General features: G+C 43.5%; 1 protein-coding gene and 1 pseudogene across 1 annotated transcript in view; one reads left to right on the top strand and one right to left on the bottom strand.

Moving 5' to 3' along the window:
• Positions 1-7,640, top strand: part of LOC129407827 (alpha-N-acetylgalactosaminide alpha-2,6-sialyltransferase 1-like) — a 162,235-nt gene extending 154,595 nt beyond the window's left edge. Inside the window, exons 5-9 of the mRNA XM_055149965.1 lie at positions 2,213-2,351; positions 3,886-3,998; positions 4,513-4,596; positions 4,685-4,784; positions 7,233-7,640. Of these exons, the coding sequence (XP_055005940.1) occupies positions 2,213-2,351; positions 3,886-3,998; positions 4,513-4,596; positions 4,685-4,784; positions 7,233-7,640 (844 nt within the window). The remainder of the gene's footprint in view (positions 1-2,212; positions 2,352-3,885; positions 3,999-4,512; positions 4,597-4,684; positions 4,785-7,232) is intronic.
• An 8,031-nt stretch (positions 7,641-15,671) lies between these two features.
• Positions 15,672-18,554, bottom strand: part of LOC129407826 (alpha-N-acetylgalactosaminide alpha-2,6-sialyltransferase 1-like) — a 20,936-nt pseudogene continuing 18,053 nt past the window's right edge.

Here is an 18,554-nt window from a genome sequence, read left to right as displayed (position 1 = left end):
TTTCAGTCTTAGTTTGCCTCTTCCATGATCTTCATGGATACAGGAACAAAACAAACAGCTCATTTCACCCAGCAGTTGTTTCCGTGTGTCCTTTGGGCTGCTCATGTTTTGCTTTTTAGTTGTTTAAATCCCCTCTGATGTTAAAAACTGAGCACAAAAAACAAAATTTCAAAAACTGCTCAGCGTGGGAGACAGCTACAGACATTTGAGATGCTACAGACTTTGTGCATCATATGTGTCAGCAAATGTCAAGGTCAAAGCGGCGTGAAGGGCCAGAGTCGGCCCGCGGGCCTTAGTTTGATGTTCTACAGGGACAGAGAAGTGAACAGAACAAAACCTGAAGGTCAGATTAAGTCCTGGTTCAGTCCTGGTTCAGTCTCATGTGTTTGTGTTTTTAACAGGCTGATCAGGTTTGTGAAATCTTCAAAACAAAAAAAATTTAAAAACAAATCTCTAAAACAAAAAGGTCATATATTGTGATCCTTCCTAATCCCACAGCAGAGACTCTAATCCCACAATGAGATTTTCACAATGGCATTTCCACTTGTGCTTTATTCTCTACAGAACAATGACTTTACGCATGTTTGTTTAAAAGTCCAATATTACACAAATGACTTTTATGAGCTTATGCCATGTTATAATGTTTCTTTGTCAAATACATGTCTGGAGTTGTGTTTTGTTTCTTTTAATTTTGGAGAAACTCTTTGTTATTTGTCTAAAGCTCAAAATGCTCTGCTCCACCTGCTGACGTCAACAAGCAGCAACAGTAGTTTTCACCTCTTTTTACCTTTGGCTCAGCAGAGATTTGGTGATTCCAGAGCTGAAATGATCCAGACGATTCTAGTGAAGGAGTATGGACTTTAAAAACACAGTAGAGCACTTCCTGCATCGCCACATGTCATCGTCAGATGTTTTCAGTGTGAGAGAAGAAGTGCGAAGGAACGGCCAATCAGATCGAGGCTCTGAAACACAAAACCGGGTGAGTTCAGCGCATTCCAAGCAAAGAACTAGAATCAAATCTGAAGTTGAACCCAAGACGGCGCTGTGGTCTGTGCTCAACGACGCATGGGCCCAAAAAAATGTTCTCTTCCACATTTACTTCCTCCATCTTGGCGAGCTCCTCCCACCCGTGTGACGTCTGTAACGTGAACGGCCTGGAGCGTTTGGACCAATCAGAACGAGAGCTGCTAGAGCGGATTTGACTCTGAGCGGCCCCTTTAAGATCATTTGGAATGACAAAATAAACATATTTTATAAGTTTAAAGCTAAAAGTCTAAGTCTAAAGCTGCATTGCTTTTATTTTAGAGGTGTTTTTTATGACATTTTTTGTAAAGCAGCCTCACTTTTTTATTGCTTTAGTAAGAACATAAACTCTTCCCAGTCAGAGCAGCTCGTCTAAACAATGATATTTACTGCTTTTTATGAAGAAATACAATTAATATTCTGCAGAAATGAGTCGGCAGTGATGCAGTCGCTGTATCGGACCGTTGTGGTGAAGAGGAGCTGAGCCGAAAGGTGAAACTCTCGATTTAGCGTCAGTCTCTGTTCCTCCCCTCACCTCTGGTCGTGAGCTCTGGGTAATGACCGAAAGGACCAGATCCTGATACAAGCGACACAAATGAGTTTCCTCCACAGGGTGTGTGGGTGCAGAGTGAGGAGCTCAGTCACACAGGAGGAGCTCAGATTAGAGTCGCTGCTCCTCCACGTGGAGAGGAGCGTCTGAGGGGAGGACGTCTGTTCTGATGTCTCCTGGGCGTCTCCCTCTGGAGGTGTTCATGTCCCACTGGGAGGAGGCCCCGGGGAAGACCCAGGACACACTGGAGGGACTATGTCTCTGGACTGGCCTGGGAACACTTCAAGGTCCCCCTGGAGGAGCTGGAGGAAGTGTCTGGGGTGAGGGAAGTCTGGGAGTCCCCGCTCAGACTGCTGCCCCTGAGACCTGACCCTGGATAAGCAAAAGAAAATGGATGGATGGAGAATTGAGTTAAGCATTTTGGAACAGCCCTCCACAATATTTTCTGTATAAAAAAATAATTGCCCACGTCAACAGAACTCAGCCTTAATCTGCAGGTTTGTGCGTTAAACACGTGAGAATGAAACAAAACTCAACTCCCGGTCCGTTTGTGACGAGGAAACGACACGGGAACACAGATCAGAACAAAGCGTCACTCGGTCCGTTTAATGGTGTTTTTTGTTTTGTTTTGGTCTCCAGGGTGAACGGGGCGGTGATCAGAGGCTTCGAGGAGGACGTGGGCAGAAGGACGGACGTCTACGTTCACACGTCTTTCTCCATCTTCGCGTCTGAATTTAACCTCAAGCAGTACAAGTACACAGCAGCTCCACATGATCAGGTGCGGCTGGTCTAGTCCTGGTCTAGTCCTGGTCTAGTCCTGGTCTAGTCCTGGTCTAGTCCTGGTCAAGACCCACTTTAGTCGTAAACCCTGGTTTAGATTGTCGTCATTAACCCGACCAAGAAAACAAACTTCGTAATAATGTCCGGGTTCAGTCCTGGTTTAGTCCTGATTTTAGTCCTGGGTTTAGTCCTGGTTTAGTCCTGGTTTAGTCCTGGGTTTAGTCCTGGGTTTAGTCCTGGTTTAGTGCTGGATTTAGTCTTGGTTCCGTTCCAGTCGTGGTCTAATCCTAGTCTAGTCCTGGTCTTGTTTAGTCCTTAGTCAGTGTTGGTTTAGACCTCGTTTAGTCCTGGGTGAGTCCTTGTTCTGTCCTGGTTTAATCTTAATTCGGTCCTGGTCTAGTCTTGGCCCAGTCCCAGGTTTAGTCTTGGTTTAGTCCTGGGTCTAGTCCTGGTCTAGTCCTGGTTAAGACCCACTTTAGTCGTAAACCCTGGTTTAGATTGTCGTCATTAACCCGACCAAGAAAACACAAACTTCATAATAATGTTTTAGTTTTGGTCTAGTCCCGGCTTGGTTTAGTCCTGGTTCAGACCTGGTTTAGTGCTGGATTTAGTCTTGGTTTTGTTCTAGTCATGGTCTAATCTTAGTCTAGTCCTAGTCTTGTTTAGTCCTCAGTCAGTGTTGGTTTAGACCTCAGTTAGTCCTTGTTCTATCCTGGTTTAATCAGGTCCTGGTCTTAATCAGAGTCCAGTCCTGGTCCAGTCCTGGTCCAGTCCTGGTCCAGTCCTGGTTTAGTCCTGGTTTAGTCCTGGTTTAGTCCTGGTTAAGACCCACTTTAGTTGTAAACCCTGTTTGAGATTGTCATTGTTAACCCGATCAAGAAAAAAAACTTCATAATACTTCAGAATTTAGTCTTGGTCCAGTCCTGGCTTGGTTTAGTTCTGGTTTAGTCTTGGATTTAGTCTTGGTTCCGTTCTAGTCATGGTTTATTCCTAGTCTTGTCCTAGTCTTGTTTAGTCAGTGCTGGTTTAGACCACGTTTAGTTCTTGTTCTGTCCTGGTTTAATCTTTTTTCAGTCCTGGTCTAGTCCTGGTCGAGTCCTGGTCTAGTCCTGGTCTAGTCCTGGTCGAGTCCTGGTCGAGTCCTGGTAGAGTCCTGATTTAGTCCTGGTTTAGTCCTGGTTTAGTCCTGGTCTAGTACTGGTTTAGTCCTGGTTTAGTCCTGGTCTAGTACTGGTCAGGCCCTGGTCCAGTCCTGGTCCAGTACTGGTCCTGGTCCAGTCCTGGTCCAGTCCTGGTTCAGTACTGGTCCTGGTCCGGTCCTGGTCCGGTCCTGGTCCTGGTCCGGTCCTGGTTCAGTACTGGTCCTGGTCCGGTCCTGGTCCAGTACTGGTCCTGGTCCGGTCCTGGTCCAGTACTGGTCCTGGTCAGGTCCTGGTCCGGTCCTGGTCCAGTACTGGTCCTGGTCCAGTACTGGTCCTGGTCCAGTACTGGTCCTGGTCCGGTCCTGGTTCTATGCTCTCTTGTCGTTTCAGGGTATAAAGTACGTGCTGATCCCCGAGGGCATGAGGGACATGGACTGGCTGGTTGGACTTTACAAACGACAGAGAATCACAAACTCTTCCTTCGATCTATTTGACGGATCCCGGTGAGTCACAGAGCGATCGGCAGACGCACAGACGCACTGTCCTCCTCTGAGGAAATTAAACATCTCATAGTCCGAAAGACACGGTAATTTCAGCGCTGGGAATGTCAGTCTCGACTGGAGTAAAGAGAAAAGAGCTGGTTTAGTCCTGGTTCAGTCCTGGTTTAGTCCTGGTTTAGTCCTGGTTCAGTCATTGGTTCAGTCCTGGTTCAGTCCTGATTTAGTCCTGGTTTAGATCTTGTTTAGTCATGGTTTGGTCCTGATTTAGTCCTGATTTAGTCCTGGTTTAGTCCTGGGTAAGTTCTGATTTAGACCTGGTTTAGTCCTGGTTTAGTCCTGGGTAAGTTCTGATTTAGACCTGGTTCAGTCCTGGTTTAGTCCTGGTTCAGTCCTGGTTTAGTCTTGGGTCAGTTCTGGTTTAGACCTGCTTTAGTCCTGTTTTAGTCCTGGTTTAGACCTGGTTTAGACCTGGTTCAGTCCTGGTTCAGTCCTGGTTCAGTCCTGGTCTCTGTTTCAGGCCCTGGACGTACTACTCGGGTCGGTTCAACGAGTCGCGCTTCTACGTTCTGCACATGGATTTCCTGAGACACGTCAAAAACAGGTCACTGATTATTTCTGTAAAACTCAAAACAGAGTCTGACCTGTCACCTCTGACCTCTGACCTCTGACCCGTGATCTCTGGCCCTCAGGTTCCTGAAGTCCGAGACCCTGGACACAATAGACTGGTCGATCTTCAGACCCACAAACGGAGCCTTCACGATGTTCCTGGCTCTGCAGCTCTGCGACAAGGTACACGCTCCAAAATGACACAAAATGTAAACGTGCGCCGTGTCACTTTTCGGTCTGGGCTCCGTCACCTGCTCGTTTCTATGGATACGTCGTCGCTCTGCCTGGAATGTTCCACGGCGTGACTTTAAACAGCTCGACTTCACATTTATTCAATCACAGGTGATTTTATTGCTCACAAATGCCTCGAAAAAAAGCATTAACATCACCGTGAAGAAAAGCGTTTGACGGACCCTCCACCAGAAAAGTTACACAATGCAGCTTTAATTCATGTATAATATCTATAATTTATCAGCTCCCACATTTACATGAGAGCTTTAATTCAGAATGAAAATAATTTAACTCGGAATAAAAATTAATCTCGTTTTAAAAAGACCACGTAAACACTTAATGAAAATGATTCGAAGTAAGTGTGTGGTTTATTCCAGATTTTAAAGCCGAATTAATTTCTTCCTGGATCATGTTTCACGTTTATTCTTGTTAAAAATAATCCCGGTGGTTCTTGCTCGTTGTGTCGCCCTTCGATCCGGCTCCACCAGTCCTGTCTTGGGACTTTGATCCACGTCTCTTTGGATTGGTGAGCGGGATGTGGGGGTGGGCTGAGGTCGAGCAGCCTCACACTCACTTTGTCTTCTTCCTCCTTCTCCTCATCAGCCGACAGACGTAAGGTGTGATGAGAGAATCCTCCAGCTGCTTCGCAATTATCATCAGAACAATGATAATGACAAAAAAAAAAGTCTGGATCGTGTTTGTGTCCGTGGCGTAACGACTAGTGATGTTACGAGATCTGTCGAGGCTTCGAAAACGTGTGTCGAGTAAATCCAGGAAGTCTTTGGTGAAGCGCGTATTGAGGCCAAACCCCCAGGTTCCAAAGTGGCCGTCTGTTCAAGTCAATGGGCAGAGCTCAATGGAGCATGATTCCAGATTCATCTTTAGCCCAGCGAGGTTCTTCCGGTGTCTGTGGGCCGACCGAGCATGTGCAGTAGAGTCTTTTCTCCCGTGGGCACACGCAAATGCACGTGAACGCACGCACGGAGCGCGGGCTCGTGTATCACGTGATCGCTTTGACCAATCGGAGCGAGAGGAGCCAGAGCGGAGCCGGAGCAAACGAATATAAAGAATTTTTTAAGACAACTGAAGGATTTTGAGCAGAGAAAAAGTGTATGATCTAAAAATAAGTAAAAATTGCTACAAAATCTGACATTTTTGAAAGTTGTAGGTCCCTGTCAGACAAACACGAGCAGTTTGTGATCACATCGCCTCTATGTAAAAAATCTTCTCTCGGCCCATGGGATTTTTTCCACTGTAGAACCAGTGAGTGTCACTACGTCAACTCGAGGCAGCTACAAGCAGAAATACTGTATCCAGTTATTTTAATAGATCCATGATCGAGGTTTGAATCTGTGACATATGAGGTGACGTTCGAAGCCTCGTGAACCACTCGTACCACGTGACTGCTTCAGGAAGTGGTTCGCGGATTTGGCGCGATTCGAAACATAAGGGCCAAAGAAACGCAACGGATTCCCCCAAAACATTTTGTGGTTTGGGTTATTGTGAGGTAGAATCTATTTAAGATTTAAGCAGGAAGTGGCTTTTCTCTGCACGCCTGTTTCATCTGTGCGCTGTGAAAGGTTTTCTTTTCAAAAGCAGGGGAAATTCTCTGTAAAAAAGAAACCGTCTGAGTCCAAATACTGTGGAGAAATTGATATTTTTATATAAAAATGAATAAAATGACCCTATTTTGCCGTCCATATTGTGGCATAAGCACAGACATAAAGAAGTAACTAATTGTAGTAGTAATTTGTTCGTACTTTTTCTTTTAACCCGACCTTCATATCATGAACACAGACTCCAGTTTAATACACTCACACTTTATGTTGAAATCAGAAACATTCAAATATTTAATCGTTCATTTATTTAGTATAAATCTTTCCATCAGAACCACAATGATCATGTTGTTGTTCTATTTTCACTCTGCCTGTTATACATTTTTTTGGCGTCTTGATGGTGCAGTGGAGCAAATGAAGCACCTTGAAGCATCGGCTCAAAAGTCGAGCAAACGGCTGGAAGGCTTCAGTGCTTCGTGGGGCTTCATCTCGACATCACTAGTAACGACAAACCGAGATGAGAGAAAAGCCGGTAGCAGCTGAAGTGTGTGTTTTCTTCTGGTCGACGTAAATACGTTCGTGTCTCTGTCCAATCAGAAACTTCCTCACCCCCAGACGCTGAGCGGAATTAAATAAAGACGATTTAACGAGTTTTCCACGTAAACCTTTAATTCTGAACAATTAATTCAGAATTTAAAAAGATCATATAAACATGGTCATTATCAGTCTCCTCTGTTTTTTATGTTTTTATGAATATTGTTTGTGCTGATTGTGTGTTTTTGTCGTTCCTGATTCAGTATGTTGAATTTAAAAAAACGTTTTGGTTGTTCATCTTTCTTTTCAGGTGAATGCGTACGGATTTGTAACAGACGACTACAGCAAATACTCCACCTACTACTACGAGCGCGAAGCCAAGACTGACATGGTCTTCTTCACAAACCACGACTACGACATGGAGAGGAAGCTGTGGAGGAGACTACACGACCTGGGCATCATTAACCTGTACCTGGGAGAACCGCGAGAGCCCAAAACGACACAGAAACCCTCGAAGGAAGAACACAGAACCCCTCCGAAGGAAGAACAGAACCCCTCGAAGGAAGAACAGAACCCCTCGAAGGAAGAAGAAGCACAGAACCCCCGAAGGAAGCACAGAACCCCTCGAAGGAAGCAACAGAACCCCCGAAGGAAGAAGCACAGAACCCCTCGAAGGAAGAACAGAACCCCCCCGAAGGAAGCACAGAAACCTAACTAAGACTCTAACATTTGGAAAAGTATTTATGTGGGATTTTACTGACAAGCATCATGAATGTAATTTTTATATGTGTATTTTTATTTTTTAATTTAATTTATTTGAAGGCTTTGGTTCACACAGTGTTCACTTCACCTGAAACTGAGAAGCAATAGAACTGTGAAACTGCTGGTGTTCAGAGAACGTGATCTCACGCTCACGAGGGCCGGCTTTTCCGTATCGCTACACTCTACTTGGACTGACAAAAGTGTTGCCCAAATGTTTTTCTCCATGGAGATGTTCCACAGTGTGACATTAAACAGCTTTTACTTTACATTTATTCAATTACAGGTGGTTTTATAGCTCAAAAATACCTAGAAAAACAGATATTGTGACTGTGAGCGGGGTCGCCTCTCCACAGATCTGACCTGGTTTGGTTGGTTTTGGTTTGGTCTCCATGGAGATAGAAAGTTTTAATGTCATCCTGTGAAACATTTCATACAAAGCAATGACATCTCCATGGAGAACGCGGCGCAGACAGAACCAGACTCACCTGCGCAGACCCGGACTCACCTGCGCAGACCCGGACTCACCTGCGCAGACCCGGACTCACCTGCGCAGACTCACCTGCGCAGACCCAGACTCACCAGACAGAACCAGACTCACCTGCGCAGACCCGGACTCACCTGCGCAGACAGAACCAGACTCACCTGCGCAGACCCGGACTCACCTGCGCAGACAGAACCAGACTCACCTGCGCAGACCCAGACTCACCTGCGCAGACCCAGACTCACCTGCGCAGACAGACTCTAGACTAGGGACGGGCATTCAAAGAAATTTTCTTAATCGATCGTCAGAAGAATTAACGATCGATTATCGATTAATCATTAACGTTTTTATATTAAAATGATCATCATTATTATTACTATCTGCACTAATCTGCATAAATAAATTCAACTTTACGACATATAAACATAACGACTCTAGAGCCACATCAGCTGTTTGACATTATAATGTGTTTAATTCAGTTTTGTTCAAATCTCACAGAAACAAAACTTAAAACCACATCACTAATTTACATAAACTAAGTGAAGATAAAACTCCAGCTCTTGTGTCGCTGATGTGGTTCAACTTGTGTTGGATTAAAAGACATGACTCAGGTGAATACAGGTCAGTGTGACCAGATTTGTGTTTGTCAAAACCAGGACAGCGTACGGGGGGAGGGGGGCGGGGCCTCGTCTTCGATTCTCACCTGACAAAACTTTTTCCCACTGGACACAGAAACATATGTGCTGCTTTATACACTGTGCACATGGACTCACACTTGTCCCAACGCAACAGAAAGTGTGGAATTTCTTGTACAAATCCTGGTTAAATCCACATTTGTGCTTCGGTTCGTTACAGACTGACCCACTGTTTGTGTCTCGCTCCTTCTGATGCAGAGACACATGTACACACCTGTTTGGTCACGACACACACAGCAACATACATTCAGTTTGACAATTAAAATTTATGTAATCGATGAAATTCTTAATGATCAATTATCGATTAATCGATTAATCATGCCCATCCCTACTCTGGACTCACCTGCACAGTCAGACTCAAAATCCAGACTCACCTGGTGGCCATACCAGCTTTTCAAAGCCTGATCCTGTCAGATCTCAGAAGCTCAGCAGGTCTGGGCCTGGGCAGGACTTGGATGGAGACACTGGGAACAACAGGAGCCACAGTGGAGCCAGTGGCAAAAAACTGTTGTTGTGTCCTTAGGCAAGACACTTCACCCACATTACCTGGTATGAAAGTGGTGTGAGCGTGAGTGATGGTGGTGGTCAGAGGGGCCGATGGCGCAGATTGGCAGCCTCGCTTCCGTCAGTCTGCCCCAGGGCAGCTGTGGCTACAGTAGTAGTTTACACCACTGAGTGTGGAGTGACTGAATATGAACTGTAAAGTGCTTTGGGATCTTGAAAGGCGCTACATAAATGCAATCAATCAATCAATCAACCTGCGCAGACGGACCCAGACTCACCTGCGCAGACGGACCAGACTCACCTGCGCAGACGGACCCAGACTCACCCGCGCAGACGGACCCAGACTCACCCGCGCAGACGGACCCAGACTCACCCGCGCAGACGGACCCAGACTCACCCGCGCAGACGGACCCAGACTCACCCCGCAGACGGACCCAGACTCACCGCGCAGACGGACCCAGACTCACCCGCGCAGACGGACCAGACTCACCCGCAGACTCACGCAGACGCAGAGAGGACCAGACTCACCTGCGCTGCGCAGACGGAGGCAGGAGATGATGTGTTGCTGATGTTAACAGATCCATATTAAGCTATTTTCATATTTATGTTCTAATGTTTCCTCATCACAAACAGACCTGGAGTTGTGTTTTGTTTCATTCACATAAGTTCTTCCCTCAAACTGAAAACGCTCTGCTCCACCTTGTGATGTCATGCGGTAATGCTGGTAAAATGAAGCCGTTAACTTGAAAACTCCAGCTTTGTGACATCACAAGGTGGAACGGGGCATCGTGAGCTTCGGAGATGTGAAGAGACAAAGTTATTCGAACATCTTAATTATTGACGATATTTTATTGTACCGTTACATTATTTATTTAACTATTGCCAAATTGTGTTCAGACAAATACGTAAAGAATTAACACTGCTCCACTTATTCTGATGTTACACTACATTTTATTTCCATTAATTTATTTGCACACATTTTATATTTTTGGTTAAATTTTGACATATAATAAAAAAATAAAAAATAAAGATGCCTGTCCTTTCTCCTTTTATTCATTTCTTTAACCACAGCAAAGCAAGAAAAATATCAGACAAAGACTTTTTTTTTTTTTTTTTTGCCGAAACGTTATTTTAAAATTAAATAAGCGTTTGGACATCAGCCATTTGAATGTGCTGTGCATTTTTTCACTTTTGTTAAGATCTTGGCGTGAATCATTACGGTCTGAATAGAAATAATTAAGATTTAAAAGTGCTTCTCAAGTCCGAGTCAAGTCCCGAGTCTTAGTCCATTTTATCAAGTCAAGTCTCAAGGCCTAAAAATAGTGACTCAAGTCTGACTCTAGTCCAAGTCACGGTTTGTGGATTATTAAAATAAATGTATGTGGTGGAAAAAGTCGACTTAAAATATAATGAAACTGTTAAATTAACAGTGAGAGCGACGAGGTGTGACCAAAAAAGAGGTGAACTGTTAAAAAGACAAAAAAAAAAAACAATAATTTATTAATAACAAAAGTTTAAAACAAATGAAAAACCCACAGATAAAATGATAAAGTGGCCACAATGGTTAAAATATTTCAAAGATAAAAGGTGGCAGGGAGTCTCAGCAGGCGCCGTCCTGATCCAGCGGGCGACTTGGGCACAATCAGGGACGAGAAATAAGCGAGTTTCATTGTTATTAAAAGCCCGTGTTGCTGCTGGGAAATATTTTGGTCGGAGGCAAGAAACACGGTAGCGTCAAACACAGTGTGTAACCTCGAGTATTTACCCCTGATAATGGTAAATTCCTGCTGCATTATCAGACGCACAAATAGAAACACGGAAGAAGGAAAATGTCTTTTTCATATTCTGAGTGAAAAGAACCACTAACGGTGAATTAAACGACTTTCAAACATCCGCAGAGCAAACGTAGAAGATCCTAACAAACCGTGGACTCCAACAAGTTCAACAACACATCGAGACTCTTGGAGGTTTTCATCTTTTCTGCTGTGAATGGCCCAGGAGTTTCCACCAAGTCATTGTGGATATCGCCCAAGTGAATATTTGTCCAGGTAGTTGGTGATTCTGACCAGAAATTTGGTTTGTTCCACCTTTTGTCGGGTTGAAAAGGGTGATTTGTCGTTTGTCGATGTTTATGACCAATTTCTGGTCAAATGGTCTTGGGTCCTCTGCCGTTAGAGTGGATAAATAACCGGGATCAATACCCTTTACGTGCTTTCTCGCTCCGTCCGTCATGTTGAATTAGTGTTTCTTGCCACTGACCAAAATAATTCCCAGCATGCAACGCACGCTTTTGTCAACAATGAAACTCGCCTATAAGAGTTTGCCTGTGCTTTTACTGCAGTTTCTCTCTTGCACTCTTTCCTCTGACCTCCAGGGGGCGCAACGACAACAGCTTTACCGTGGAGCTCTGTGTCCTGTAAAGACGCTCAGAGGAAAAAGGCACCGAGCTCCTCCTTTCTGTTCTAATTGGAAGTTTGGCCGGTGCAGTTTTGCCCTCGAGGCAAAGGTGCAACCAAGTCTTTGTTTTGCAAATCCCAAGTAAGTCTCAAGTCTGAGTCCAAGCCCAAGTCAAGTCCAAGTCGAGTCTAGAGTCACCGACCCATAAGTCCAAGTCAAGTCCATGTCGCCTGCTTTGAGCTTCAAGTCATTTCAAGTCTTTAAACCAAAAAAGTACCAAATATAGATTAAATTTTTGCAATTTATATGAATTTAATGATATATTTATACATGAGTATTTTAAGAGTTGTAGAAATGCTAATCTTTCCTTTTTATTTTTTGTCATTCACTTTTTATTGGATTTTCATCTTGTATAAAGACACACATTAAAAATCGACAACATTCAAACAGAAAGAACAAAACAAAACAAGACAGTGGGGGCAGATATAAAGACTTAACTACGTCATACAAAGTCGGGTCTTTTTGTCGTTACATACCTCAACCATTTTGACCAATAGTTTTCAAATATATCTCACTCTGTAGCTTCATTTTAAATGTAATCCTTTCCTTTTTAAAAAAAAGTATAGATCAAATCAGTCCATTCATTTATTGTAGGTGTTTCCTGTCTAAGACATTTTCAAGTTATTCCTGTTTTGGCAGCCACCAGTAAAACTCTCATGAAGTATAAATCTGCTTTAGAAAGGTGCAATAAAACTAAATCTCCAAAATACATTATTTTTAAATTATATTGTATCTTCCTTTTAAAGACCACCTCCAGTGTCCCATGAACTCGTCTCCCAAATGAAGCCACAGAGGGACAGCAGGGCCCGGTCAAGCAGAAGTAAACAACAAGGCCAAAAACTCAAGTCAACACGTCTGATATAAAAGTGTATTGAACAGATACATATGTTCTCTAGTTTATCAAACTGTTGACCTTTTTTCTGTTCCATTTTTGGTTCTAAAGTTCCATATGTTTTAAACAGACCATGTGTGAAACATGGAACAAAAATTATTTCCCAAATTTCACAGACCCAAAAATCATGTAAATAAATGGATGTTTTTCATCATATCTTGTGTTATTCCATCTTTGAACTGTTGATGAAGGGACAGGATTTTTTTTTTTATTATTTAATTATTATAGTATTATTAGTCCTGGTTTAGTCTTGGTGTAGTCCTGGTTTAGACCTGGTTTAGACCTGGTTTAGACCTGGTTTTAGACCTGGTTTAGACCTGGTTTAGATCTGGTTTTAGACCTGGTTTAGATCTGGTTTTAGACCTGGTTTAGACCTGGTTTAGATCTGGTTTAGACCTGGTTTAGATCTGGTTTAGATCTGGTTTTAGACCTGGTTTAGACCTGGTTTAGATCTAGTTTAGACCTGGTTTAGATCTGGTTTTAGACCTGGTTTAGACCTGGTTTAGACCTGGTTTAGATCTGGTTTAGACCTGGTTTAGACCTGGTTTAGATCTGGTTTAGACCTGGTTTAGACCTGGTTTAGATCTGGTTTAGACCTGGTTTAGACCTGGTTTAGACCTGGTTTAGACCTGATTTGGACCTCGTTTGGACCTTTCATTTTGAAGTAATATTAAAGTTTTCAGAAGAAAAAAGTTGATAAATGATGTAAAATCCTGCACCTTCTACTTGTTTGAACAATTTTCCCTCTGTTACTTTTCCCTCCGTTACCATGAACTTTCTTAATAAAAAATCTCATGAGTCAAAAAGTAAGAGGTTTTTCAACCTAATCTTGTACCATATGGTAGAAAACTATATGAAGCAAATATTCAAACCAGTTTGTTAAGGATATTGTAAGTGAGAACCAAGAGTTATCACTGTTTGGATTTATTGACCAAAAAGTGCTGCATATTTCATTCCCTCCGTTACCGACATGAGTTTTTACATTTTTTGTCAACAACTTGAAAGAATATCACAGGTTTAACTTGACCCTGTTGGAGTGTAACTCTTTCCTACATTCTGATACTTTACTTATTTCAATAGTTCCTCTAGTTTCTGAATAAGAGACATTTGAATGTCAAAAATCTGCCCCTGTTTCCCTCCGTTACCACTTGACTGGACCCAACTCCAAAAAATATGAAAATGTTTAGCTTGTACTTGAACACATAACCTCCAGCAGCTGCTCTGATCAGAATATTCAGATGTTTGCGATGGTGAACAGAAATATCGAGTTACATTTTTTCAACAGAACTCCCTCCAGCAGGGGGCGCTTGTTACCCACCTCTGCTGTGTACAGATTCTGTCCCAGTCCTCAGTTGTAAGAATTATGTTTCCCTCTACTTCCCGTCTTGTCTTTATATAAAGAGTATCATAGTTCTCTAGATTTTGAAGACTCATGTATAACTTTGAAATTATTTTTTGATAGGGAGCGTCTTCATATGCATTTTGAAAAATTTCAAGAATATCACTTTTAGTAAAATTTGTTTTTTGAGGGAACCAATCTTTCCTTTTTAAACGTCTTGACAAGATTTCAGTGTGAATCTTTACGGTCAGAACAGAAAGAATTAAGATTTAAAAGTGCTTAATTTAATCAAATATTTTGTCGTGTCGTCTGCACTGAAAGGGAAGGATCATGTTCTGTGTAGTTCACTCTGTTTTACTGCATTGTCCTGTATATTACTGTAGTACTTTTGAGTATCGCAGTACTTCAGTTTCATCCAAAGTAACGGAGAAGTGAGAGGGACATGTTCCAGTTTGTTCCTGGTAAATTCAGCTCCACATTTATCAACAGTAAAGAAAAAAGTATTTTCTAAAAACATTTTTTAGAAAATACAGAGATCAAGTCCCAAGTCACTGACCTTCAAGTCCAAGTCGAGTCCCAAGTCTTAGTCCATTTTATCAAGTCAAGCCTCAAGTCCTAAAAATAATGCTTCAGGTCTGACTTGAGTCCAGGTCACGAATCGCAAGTCCCACCTCTGCCTCGAGGTTTAAACCTGCAGCAGTAAAACTCGTGTTAAAGAAACTCAGCGTCTCTGCTGGAAAAAAAATGTGTTGACGTCTTTTTTTTACCATAAGTTTACACACATATTCTCACATATAAATAAATACATATACACACACACACATATATACAAATATATATATTTTTCTCTCTTTGAGGGTTGACTTTGTACCTCTTCATGAGTTTGTCAGTGTTTGTTCTTTTTAAAGTGCGTCAGAGCTGAAGTTGAGTTGACAGAGAAACTGGAACAGCGATGTGAGGAATTCAGCCGAAGGATCAAATGAACAAATAAAACCTTTAATTAAAACGTTCAACTCCTCCCAGGTTTGGTTTCAGACTCATTTTATTTAGAAAATATTATCTGATGATCTCAGTGTTCACACAGTTTAGTTTTACACAGATCCAGGCTGAGTTCTGCTCTCAAACTGTAAACACTCTGTTCCACCTTGTGATGTCATGATGTGATACAGGAAGTGTGTGTTTTTTAAACTTCTTAATTTTAGACAGTCTCAGCAAATCAAAAGGCAAAACGAAATTCTGTTTAGAAAAAGCTAAAACTGATGGTTGTTCTAGTGTATTGTAGAGTAAATAAGTTTAATTCAGGTATAATAAATAAATAAATAAATAGCTGTTACACAAGATGACATCACAGGGTGGAACAGAGCATTTTGAGCTTTGGAGATGTAGACAGACTAATAATAAAAAGTTTCTTAAACATGTGAATGAAACAAAACACAACTCCAGGTCTGTTTTTGAGGAGATAACAACATTATAACATGGCTTAAATTTAAATATTAACTTAATAAACACGAAACACGAGACACGAAACATGAGACACGAAACACGAAACACGAAACACGAGACACGAAACACGAAACACGAGACACGGTCCAGTCAGGACCTGAGCTGCACCGGCCGCATCAGGTTTGGGTTGTGTTTGTTTTCTGTGCTTCCTTCGGGGGGTCCTGTGCTTCCTTCGGGGGTTTCTGTGCTTCCTTCGGGGGGTTCTGTGCTTCCTTCGGGGGTTTCTGTGCTTCCTTCGGGGGTCCCTGTGTCGTTTCGGGCTCTTGCGGTTCTCCCAGGTACAGGTTTATGATGCCCAGGTCGTGTAGTCTCCTCCACAGCTTCCTCTCCAAGTTGTAGTTGTGGTTTGCGACAGAAAATTACTCCAGTATTGGCTACACGCTCAAAGTAGTAGTTGGAATATTTCTTGTGATCATCTGTTATAAATCCGTATGCATCCACCTGAAACACAAAAATTACGTCACTTAAAAAGTCCATATCACATTATTTTATCTGCTGAAGTTAACATTATAACACGGCTTGAAGCTCAAAGAGTCACGTAATATCAGACTTTTAAATGGGCCATGCTTTCTGTTGCCACTCGAGTTTTACAATCATATCTGACAAACAATATAAACAGATCCTCAGTCATTTTGTTTAGGCGCAGCATCCAGGCACCAAATTGACCGAAGCTCTGGCTAAGTGACCGAAAATAATATGTGCATCCTTGAATGCCTGCGTAAATGGACAATGTAGAGCCCTTAGTAAAGGGCCCCGGACCCCAGACTCCCGAAGCACCCCCCACAGGACACTACGAGGGACACGGTCGAACGCCTTCTCCAGATCCACAAAGCACATGTGGACTGGTCGGGCAAACTCCCATGAACCTCGAGCACCAGATGGAGAGTGTAGAGCTGGTCCAGTGTTCCACGGCCAGGACGAAAAACCACACTGCTCCTCCTGGAATCCGAGGTTCGACTATCGGCCTGATTCTCCTCTTCAGTCCCTGGAATAGACCTGACCACGGAGGCTGAAGAGTGTGATTCCCCTGGAGTTGGAACACACCCTCCGATCCCCCTTCTTAAACAGAGGGACCACCACCCCAGTTTGCCAGTCCAGAGGTACTGTCCCCGACCACCACACGATGTTGCAGAGACGTGTCAACCAAGACCCACAACATCCAGAGACTTAAAGTACTCAGGACGGATCTCATCCACCCCTGGAGCCTTGCCACAAAGGAGCTTGCCAAATACCTCAGTGACTTCAACCAGGGTGATGGATGAGTCCGCCTCCGAGTCCCCAGCCAGCCAGGGTGAACTCCAACACACACACAAGAATTTGGGTATGAGAGCCCAAACTGTGCATGGAGATGAGCCCGACTATATCTCGCCGGTATCTCTCAACCTCCCACACAAGCTCAGGCTCCTTCCCCCCAGTGAGGCGACATTCCACGTCCCTACAGTCAGGTTCTGTGCCTGTGGACTAAGTCACGGAGGCCCCTGACCCCGACTGCTGCCGAGTTCGTTTTGCATCCGACCCCTATGAAACCCTCTGCGGGTGGTCAGTCCACAGGAGGGTGGGCCCACATCATCCCTTCGGGCAGAGCCTGGCCGGGCCCCGTGGGCAAAGGCCCGGCCACCAGGCGCTCGCTTTTGAGCCCCAACCCCAGGCCTGGCTCCAGGATGGGCCCCGGATGCGCCATACCGGGCGACATCACAGTCCTTGTTATTCCTCTGTTCATAGGGATTTATGAACTGCTCTTAGTCTAACCCGTCACCTAGGACCTGTTTGCCATGCTCTACCAGGGACATGATGCCCTGAGCAGCATAGCTCCAAGGATCATTCGGGTAAGCAAACTCCCCCACCACGGTAAGTGTGGTGGTTCTAGCTGAACTAAAACCAGGACTAAACCAGGACTAAACAGGACTAAACCGTAGAGTGTGTGGTGTTAGTGCAGGGGTGGGCACTTTTGGTTCAGGGCCATATAGGGCTCTAAAAATGACTGAAGGGCGGAGAGGAGGCAGACGTGTTAAGAGGACCGGCTCCATTGCACTCGTATTTATGCTCATGTAGAACGTATTTGACACTACGCGCTGCAACTTCTGGAGACGCAGAAGTTTCAGAACGCATGAGGAGTGAATGAGGTCTGCTCCACCACACACCACATGAGAACATTAGCCCTGCGCGGTAAGATCATATTACTAAATAAAGCAGTGTCTACTCCACGGTGTCTTATCATGTATGCATTTACCAAAATGAGACTACCTCTGCTGTACATGATTGGTATTAATTTTAACATTATATCTTACAGATTAGCACTATCACCATTTGAAAGGAGACAATGCCCTTTATATCTTGAACACTTCTACCTCCATCATGTCTGAATACGCCGCCCAAAAAGAATACTTTCCATAAAGATTGCGGCCAACATAATGCACCTCCCTTAATGTATAATATAGTGCGCCATCTACTGGAAACGCGGGAAATGCAGGAAAATAAACAGTAACAAGGTTTATTATTGTAATTTATTCCAGTTCGCGACCTGAATAAATTACTTTAATTATACTATAAGTTCGGCGAACTTGAATAAAATTTTGTATTTATTCAGGTTCGCCGAACTTGAATAAATGACAATAATAAACCTTGTTAATGTTTTATTTTTCCTGCATTTCCGGCGTTTCCCAGTAGACGGCGCACTATTATACACTGAGAAGCGGTGCATTATGTTGGCCGCAATGCTTTATGGGAAAGTATTCTTTCGGGCGGCGTATTTGGACCATACGTCAGGTAGAAGTGTTCAAGATATAAAGCTGCACTGGTTCAACTCATGTATACTATTAAAAAGTCTGAACTCTAGAATTTCAGGATATATGTTAATCAGGACAATCCTTTGGATCTTTGGCAGAGGATCCTAGTTAGTAATTTCTCGGATTGTGTTACGGTGGATCCTAGCTAGCGGCCACATAGGGGCTGAAGGGCCGGCCAGGAGACAGGATGTAACTTCGAAAGAGCTCAGATTT

The sequence above is a fragment of the Boleophthalmus pectinirostris genome, unplaced genomic scaffold (assembly GCF_026225935.1).
Source record: "Boleophthalmus pectinirostris isolate CB_2022bp ecotype Guang Dong unplaced genomic scaffold, ASM2622593v1 HiC_scaffold_14, whole genome shotgun sequence".
Taxonomy (NCBI): domain Eukaryota; kingdom Metazoa; phylum Chordata; class Actinopteri; order Gobiiformes; family Gobiidae; genus Boleophthalmus; species Boleophthalmus pectinirostris.
Note: the sequence above shows the minus strand (reverse complement) of the source record. Positions and strands in the feature narration are given on the sequence as shown.